At 28.3% G+C, this 8,676-nt stretch overlaps 1 protein-coding gene across 1 annotated transcript; it reads right to left on the minus strand.

Annotated features, from left to right (window-relative positions):
• Positions 1–5,628: 5,628 nt before the first annotated feature.
• Positions 5,629–7,382, minus strand: LOC120172972. Its single transcript, XM_039180287.1, has 3 exons — positions 7,242–7,382; positions 6,559–7,137; positions 5,629–5,832 (listed from the first exon to the last, which is right to left on the minus strand). The coding sequence occupies exons 1-3, from the start codon at positions 7,380–7,382 to the stop codon at positions 5,629–5,631; spliced, it is 924 nt and encodes a 307-aa protein (XP_039036218.1).
• Between the last annotated feature and the right edge of the window lie 1,294 nt (positions 7,383–8,676).

Raw genomic sequence — 8,676 nt, forward strand, 5'->3', positions numbered from 1 at the left:
GGAAAATGCTTTATTAAATATCTCGATTATTAAAAGTTATAAAATAATATTCTAATTATAGAATATTGATTTAATGAGTCCCTCTATTATTATAAGTTACAAAATGATCACCCGATTATTTATTATATTCTGAATTAGATTTTTTTTGTTAAAAATTGGTGATCGTATAAGTTGGATATTAATATGATGTCTGAAATACATAGTTATTTGAGATTTTAAGACAATATTGTCATAGCACAATTAACATGTTAACATCCAGCTCAGAATATCATCAATTTTTTAACAAAAAAATATGAGTTTGGAACTAATGTATAATCAGATGACTATTTTGTAACTTTTATTGGTCAAGGAATTCAACAAAGCAATATTATATAGTCGAAGTATAATTTTGTAACTTTAAATAGTCAATAGACTTAACAAAAATATTATCGTATAATCGAGAGATCATTTGTATATTTTACCCCGTAATAAAATAAATGATTTATTAACCATAACGTTATATATTAATAACAATTTTTTAAAATATCCACTATACTAAACCCCTAAGATATCGAAATGATTGCCATTTTTTTGAAATAATTGGAAGTAAACAATATTAAATATTTTATGAACAGTGGTTATTTAATAAAACAGTTTTATAATTAATATTAGAAATAATATCTTTAAATAATAATAATAATAATCGACATTTAGCCCTTTTATTCAAAATCACCTCAAAATTTGTTTATGAAATATCACTTATTGTAAATTAATTATCGAATGGATATTTTTTAGTAAAGATGTGTTAAATTCTACAACGTGTTTTAAAAAATATTTTTTACTAAAAATTTATTCTGATAATTAATATAAGTAGATCAGAACGTCATAAGCTTATATAGAATAAAAAGATATAAATTTAAGAAATAAATTGAAACGAATATTAATCTTAAAAATTATTTATTTAAGGACGATATTTTTTTATTAATTTAGAGTAAGTATAAGATAATATCTTTCAAAGATAACTCTTAATTATTTGATATTGAATACTCATTCTCATGATATTCTTATTTCTTAAACTCGGAACCTAAAACAGTAATAATATTGTTTTATCATCAAGGTCGATTGATTTGTGCTTTCAATAATGATATTTGAATTAATAAAAACTTAATATTATTATAATTATAATATTACAAATTTAGAGAGTAATAGTTTCCTATGAATCATGCACATCGAAATTTATTTATTTATAGAGAAGACAAGGAGATTATTTGTATGACTGAATTTAATATCAAATATTATTAAAAACTCTTTATCATCGCATCGTAGATGCAGTCCATCGAACACTTTATAACATACTAATTAAGTTTCAAGGTTTAAGATTTTTTTCACAATTAAGAACGAAATTTTAAGATCAAAGATAGATCGAGAGATGATTAGGGACAATTGTAAAATATATTTTCGCTATCTAAAATTTTATAAATTTATCGTCTTAAAATTTTGATTTTGATATAAATTTTATGTTTATGTATATTCTAGATGATATCGACTACATGTCACAATTAAAATTAAATTTACTTATCTTTGTAGGGGCCAACACAACTCCAATCATGAATTCATGGGGAACCACACACCTTAATTATATATGAAAAATCAGTATTTATCTTTCCATTATTAATTATTTGTAAAGCTTTGTCGATTACCTAGCTTTTGACATTTACTATTATAGGCATGTTGAGGTTGTTGAGTGGGCTTATCATACGATTTTATATAGTTTAATAAATCTTAAAAATAATAAATATAAACATTTTAAATTTAAGCAGAAAATATTTATAAAAATTAATGCTTGATGCATTGAACATGTACATAATTTTATACATTAATTTATTTTTAAACTTAACAAAAATTGATATCTTAAAAACGTAATGAAATTAAATATTCGATGAAATAGTTTATTATTTTCATGATCCTATCTTATTCGATGAAAATAATATTTATTTCGAATGTTAAATCTTTTTGATGCAACGTTTCATGATTCAAAGTTTTGAAAAGATTGTTCCAACTTTTGGGATGATGGTTGAAACATAGGCATCCACGGCCATATTTTTGGCTTGGAACATTCGTGAAATTATTATTTGATTTTTAAAGATGAGTCTGTCACGTTCGACGAGTACCGATGAGTACTATTAATTTAATTTATAAATTTTTAAAATTATAAATTACTTAACATATAATTATAAATTAGTTAAAATTTTAAATGTAAATTATTTAAAATATAATATTAATTGTATTGTTTTCATAATCTTATTTTAAATAATAATTATATCAAATATTAACCCTTAAATTAAAAACCATAAATTCTTTTTTCTTACTTTGAAGTCGCTATTTCCATTGTTTACCTGATATTTTTAACAAATTTTTATTTGTGTATTGTATTGATTGATTATAATTTAATTTTAAACTATTAAGCCATGCTTATACATGTTTACATGGTCACCGTTGATCGGAAGATACAAAAATGGCGGCGGCAAGGACATCGGCTTCAAAAAAAGAAAAAGAATTTACGTTTTTTTAATTAAGAGCTAATATTTGATCTAATTAATTTTTAAAATAAGATTATAAAAAGAATATAATTAATATTTTATTTTAAATAATTTAGTTTATATTTTTAACTAATTTATGATTACACATTGAATATTTTATAATTTTAAAATTTAATAAATTAAATTAATGATATTCATCATTAGTGGTATTCGTCAAACGTGGTATAATTTCCTTTTTTTTAATAAGAGAATATATTGATTTGGAGAAACTTTTATTAATTAATTGGACTAAAGATCGAATAATCGTATTTGTTTGTCTTATTAAAGCTTTCTTTTTCGACATTAGGGCAAATTAACTACCGACTTTTTTTTGTCTTAATGTGTCTATAAATATTTAAAATAGTATCACCACGTTTTTTAATCATACCAAATAAGAAAAAATCTACCGTGTATGGCATACCGTAACATATTATTAAAGTGACATATCAAAATGTATCACGATTAAAATTTTATTATTAAATAAATATTAAAAAAAGATATATTACACGTTTTGTACTTAAAATATCAATATTATTTAATTTTAGTATTTAAACTTTAATTTTTTTAAAATCATTGATGGTAATGCTTATATGGCATGACATACCAATTTTTTTAATTACCACATGATTTTTTTATTTGTTAGTATTTTTAATTAAAGTAATTCAACCAATTAGGTGGTGATATGTCACCACCTATGGGATAAAAAGATAGAAATCACTCTGACTCCGAGTATGAATTGATCTTGAGTATCTTACATGAGAAACAAATACTAAACCATTGAGCTAAATTAGTTATTTAGATAAATTTCATCATATTTTGTATTTAACTTATATAATGATATCACCACAAATCTATATTTTTCAATGATTATAAGATTCAAATATTAAACACTTTAAATTAATCACCGAAAATTTAATCATTCAACTATAATGCTAATTTTTTATTGTACTAAACTTAATACTTACTTATATCAAAAAAATTAATTAAATAATTTATATATTTTTATAAAAAATTATATGAAACAATTATTAAAAAGTATATTTATAATATTATAAAAATATTTATTTATTTTTTAAAATCCAATAATTATTTATTTGAAATAATATTACTTTTAAATTATATATTTAATTTTAAATAATTTAAATTTAAGGTAAATTATGCTTTTAGTATCCAACTATCACTTTAATTTCGTATAATATTATTTAAGGTTAAATATAAGTTAAAAATAATATTATTTCAAACAAATAAATAATATGATTTTAAAAAATAAACAATATTTTCATAATATTATAAATAATATTTTTAGAATGATTTAATATAAATTTTATTAATACATAAAAGTAATTATTTATTTTTTTTTTCAAATAAAATGAAAATATTAATTTTGTGGTGCTATTATTATATAAGTTAAATATAAAATATGGTAAAATTAACATAAATGACTAGCTTAATTCAATGGTTGTGTGACTTGCATTTCATGTAAGAGGCCTAAGTTTAATTTTATGCTAAGAGCAAGAATAATTTCTTTTATTTTATCCTCATAGTTGGTGACGCGTGTCCCAATTTAAATGGTTGAATAAAATTAATTAAAAATATTGATAAAGAAATAGAAAGATGATATGAAAATTTAAAAATAAAAAAATTACATGTCATGCCACATCTTTGAAAAAAAATAAACTTTAGGTACTAAAGCGAAATAAAAGTGATAGTGTAAGTACAAAACATATAATTTACTTTTTTAATATCTACTTAATAATAATTTTTTAGTTAGTGGTGTGTTTCGATATGTTGCTTTGGTGATATGTTGTGGTATGTGACGTGCGTTGTATACTCATCCTACCAAATAACATCAAAAAGAAAATAAATATAACTTGTATATAGAAATATGACACATTATAAGATAAGTAAAAAAACAGGTCAAATTTTATTATTACTCTTTGTATTATGCATAAGTTGTGACTTTGATTTATGTAAATTTCAAATTTTAAGCCTAGTTTAAATTACATATAAATAAGATGACTATATTATATAGACTTAAAATTATCAAATTAGAGAATATGAATTAATCTATAATTTAAGTATAATATAGGGGCTAATATTTTTTTTACCATTTTCTCCCATGACATTTTTAATTTGCATCTTAAGAATCTAAACCTAGGAGTTATGAAAGAGATGATAATTTATATAATTTTCGTCATTATTATATTTATATATAATTTATTTACGTCAATAATGTATATTCTATTTAATATATTTATATTCATACTGGTAATATTTTTATATTTTATATTAAATAATTATAGTTTGTTCAAAATTATTATTAATATAAAAAAGTAGCCAAATTTCAAGAACGTCGGCCGTGTCAAATTTCTAATGGTATATTATTTTAATTTTAAAAAGACAACTAAGATATTAATAGTTGGCACCGACTCCTGGCAACACACGTACATTCAATGCACATTATTTTTTGTTTTTTGAAAGTCAATATATCTTATATATGGATGGCGTTAAGAATGATTACAGACTTAATACAATCCGGTTCATTATAGTAAAATCAAAATAGATTGGGATTTGACAGAGCCCATTGAACAAGCGTATGTGCGACCCTATTTACTTCTCTGTTAAGGAAAAAATTTCAAGTCTTTGTTGGCATTAAGAAGGGCACGGGCTTCATTGAACAGCAATCGATTGTTGACTCATCTTGAACCTGATTGACCAGTCTATTCACTATGTTAATAGTGTCACCTTCTATGGTTGCATTTGGCCTCCCGTTATCCAGAGCAAATCCCTCGAATGCAATAACCTCGGCTTTAAAAGGTTGATCAATTTGTCTACACAAATCCCCAAGAACCATTCCGTAATGGTCCCTAGCCACTATTCCTATTGCTACAGTTTTTTTTTTTTTTTTTTTTTTTTTATGTAGGTGAGAAAGCTCTATCGACATTGTTTTTAATTGCATTTTCAGTTGGATTTTCCCATTTACGAGGACTTTGAAATTTTTGCACTGGGAGGTTAGTTCTTACATCAATGTTAGCTTATATAAGCTTTGCATTTAGGCTTCAGGCTGCCATCACCACATCTTTGTCTTCTTGTAGCTCCTTGTCATGAACCCACTTCTAACCACTTTAGTCAGGATGAGGAGTTTGAAAAACCCTTCAGTGTCCATTTTAGTCAGGATCCATTCTAACCACTTTTTGCCTGAGCTTCCTTGCCAGTTGATTATATCCTCGTTAAGCCCAGAGATTTGAAGAACTCTCATCGTCTTAGCGCAATCCTTAAGAGCATGCATAAGAGATAATATTTCCTCATTACATAGAGGGCATGTTCCCTCCGAAATGTTAGATTAGCTTAATTTTCCCCAGTTGACAGTGCATTGTGACATGGTCTCCAACCGAAGATGCGAATTTTTGGAAGAATTGAGAGTTTAGCAAGTATTTCCATATTTTCCCTTGCTCCGCCTGAAGGTTCTTTCTTAGAAGAAGCCATATATATATGGATTTGGCAGAGTAGCAACCGATGTTATGATGACACCATATCATCTTATCTTCATAATTCGGTGCAATGAGAGTTGATAGCACTTTATTGGCATATTCCGGGAGAAGGATCTAACTGACTTTAATATAATTCGAGTTAGCAGACTCGGGTTTCATAAAATTCGTGCATTTGAAAGGGGAATCACTGTTGTCTCCATAAGTGGTTTTTTAGTCGATTGGGTTCGAGTCCCCCCATTTATCAAGAAACATTCTTGTTCTTCCTTCCAGGCCGAATCTCCAGAGAAAGCCATATTTAAGAGCCTATTTGACTTTGTAGATGTTAGTCTTGTCCCCTATTTTGGTGTTGAAAAAAAATCAGAGTTAGGGAAGTACTTGGCTTTAAAAACTTGGAAGGCCATGGAACTCTAATCCTGAATGAATCTCCATAATTGGTTTCTGAGAAGAGCCAAATTAAAAGTTTTAAGGTCCCTGAATCAAATCATTCCTAATATTTTATCTTTACAAACTTTGTCCCAAGCAACCATAGCCCAACCTCTTTTATCGTACTTGCCAGACCACCAGAAAGTGTGGATTTGTCTTGTTATGTCCTCAATTATACCTTCCCAGAGCAGATAGTAGGATATCACATACATAGGGAGAGCTTGCGCCACTGACTTCAGAAAAATATCTATTCCTCTGAAAGCGAAGATGTTTTTAGACCAACCTTTAATGCACTTTACTGTTTTATCTTTGATGAAGTTGAATATTGGAATTTTCCCTTTTCCGACAACAAGATGGAGACCCAAGTAAGTCCCTGAACCTTCAGATTCTTTAACTCTAAAAATTTGCCTGATGTCTTCTATTAGTCTGGTTTGTGTTCTTGTTGAAGTAGATTCTATATTTATCAAAGTTAATCTTCTGGCTCGAAGAGAGTTCGTAAGTGTGAAGAAGTCTTTTCTCTTTTGAGCCTCTTGGATGGAGTTCTTGAGGAAAATTATACTATCGTCAGCATAAAGAATATGAGTGATTATTGGGCCTCGCACACTAGCTTTGACACCTTTGATGCATTCGTCTTGTTGAGCTTTAGTAAGGAGAGCCAAAAGTCTCTGAACACAAAAGAAGAACAAGTAAGGGGAAAGGGATCACCTTGACGAAGCCCTCTATTCCGGAGTGAAGCCTTTTGAAAGTTGTCAGTTGGTTCTAATCTAACAGTGTTGATGCACCTCTGGATAAGCTTGATGAATTCTTCATTGAAACCAATTTTTTTCATAATTTTCAGCACAAAATTCCACTCGCCCTGTCGTACGCCTTTTCCATATCGAGCTTTAGAGCGACCCTTTGTTAGGTCCATTTTTATCACTTTTTAGATAGTGAAAGAGCTCATGCACAACTATAAAGTTGTTAGATATTCTCATACCTGGGACAAAGGAATATTGATTTTGTGCTATACATTTAGGCATGATTAGTTTCAGGCAGTTGACAATAACCTTAACAATAATTTCGTAAATGACGTTGCAGAGACTAATGTGATTGAATTTTTTCATGGATTAAGGGTTGTTGACTTTGGGTATGAGGACGATGACAATTTTGTTAACTTTTTTCATGCTAATAGAACCATTAAGGAGGTTGAGGCATAAATGGATAAGGTCATTACCCACAATGCCTAAAAGGAACAATAAAAGGAACTAGAGAGACCATCAATTCCAATTGCTTTATTGGTATAGATTTGTTTGAAAGCCAACAAAACCTCATCGGAAGTGAAACTTCGTCAGAGACTCGAGTATCGGCTTCAGTGACACATTAGTTGCTAACTTGCAGGATTTAATGCGAGTTTGCCTCGATTTGGTATCGTTCTCGCAGCCCACACTGAAAGAGAGTTTTACCCCTAGATGTCCAGTCAACTGTTGCGCCTCAATGCATTACAGGGAGAACCAGCTAGCTCTGGACTCGAGTGGCATTTTACCCCTAACCACAACTCATTTTCATGAAAATGGAAACGTACTTTATTAAGGATAACGCATGTGCCCTGCCGAGCGAAGTTTCCATATTTGAGGAACGAAAGAGATGAAAAGAAATCAGTAGCAACTCGAAAGATGTCTTCAATTTGGTCAACCTGGTTTCCATTCTCATCTTGAAGGTTTTCAATCCAATTTTTCTTTTTTCTATCATTCGCTCTAGCATGGAAGAAAGTTGTATTTATGACTCCCTCTATGAGTCGGGCCACCCTAGATCTTTGTCTCCAGTAAGTCTCATCTTTTTCAATGAGTTGCTTAAGCTCATCTTTAATGGCACAAAGGTGCTCCAAAGAGTCTTCTGAGATTGGCTCTAGCTTCATCTTTTGGATTTAGATCTAATACTATTTTCCTCCTTTTTTGCCTTGTGTCGTCTTTTGTTTTACCAATGACCCAAATTAAGCCCAGTTTCTTTCATCTTGTTAAGGGTCGAACCAGTTGCGTTAGGCCAAGAGTTTTTGACAATATTTTTACAATTTTCTTCTTTTCCCCAACAAGGGTCAAATTTAAAGTAATATTCTCTTGGCACATGAGAATTACTTCTGACCGGCCCCTAAAAAAGAAGACAGAAAAGGAGTGATCGAACGAGGTGGAATTTTGAGAGGGTGGAGTAGTGAGTAAATTATTGGATCC

This window comes from Hibiscus syriacus, unplaced genomic scaffold (genome assembly GCF_006381635.1).
Source record: "Hibiscus syriacus cultivar Baekdansim isolate YM2019G1 unplaced genomic scaffold, ASM638163v2 tig00111920_pilon, whole genome shotgun sequence".
NCBI classification, from domain to species: Eukaryota; Viridiplantae; Streptophyta; class Magnoliopsida; order Malvales; family Malvaceae; genus Hibiscus; species Hibiscus syriacus.

What these genes read in the sequence shown, in the direction of transcription:
- LOC120172972 (XM_039180287.1), bottom strand. Translation starts at nt 7,382, where the DNA reads ATGGACCTAACAAAGGGTCGCTCTAAAGCTCGATATGGAAAAGGCGTA. An exon ending in TCCAGAGGTGCATCAACACT is followed by an intron (nt 7,138 to 7,241) that starts GTTAGATTAGAA and finishes TTTTGTGTTCAG; the next exon opens with AGACTTTTGGCTCTCCTTAC. An exon ending in CTATGGTTGCTTGGGACAAA is followed by an intron (nt 5,833 to 6,558) that starts GTTTGTAAAGAT and finishes CATGCTCTTAAG; the next exon opens with GATTGCGCTAAGACGATGAG.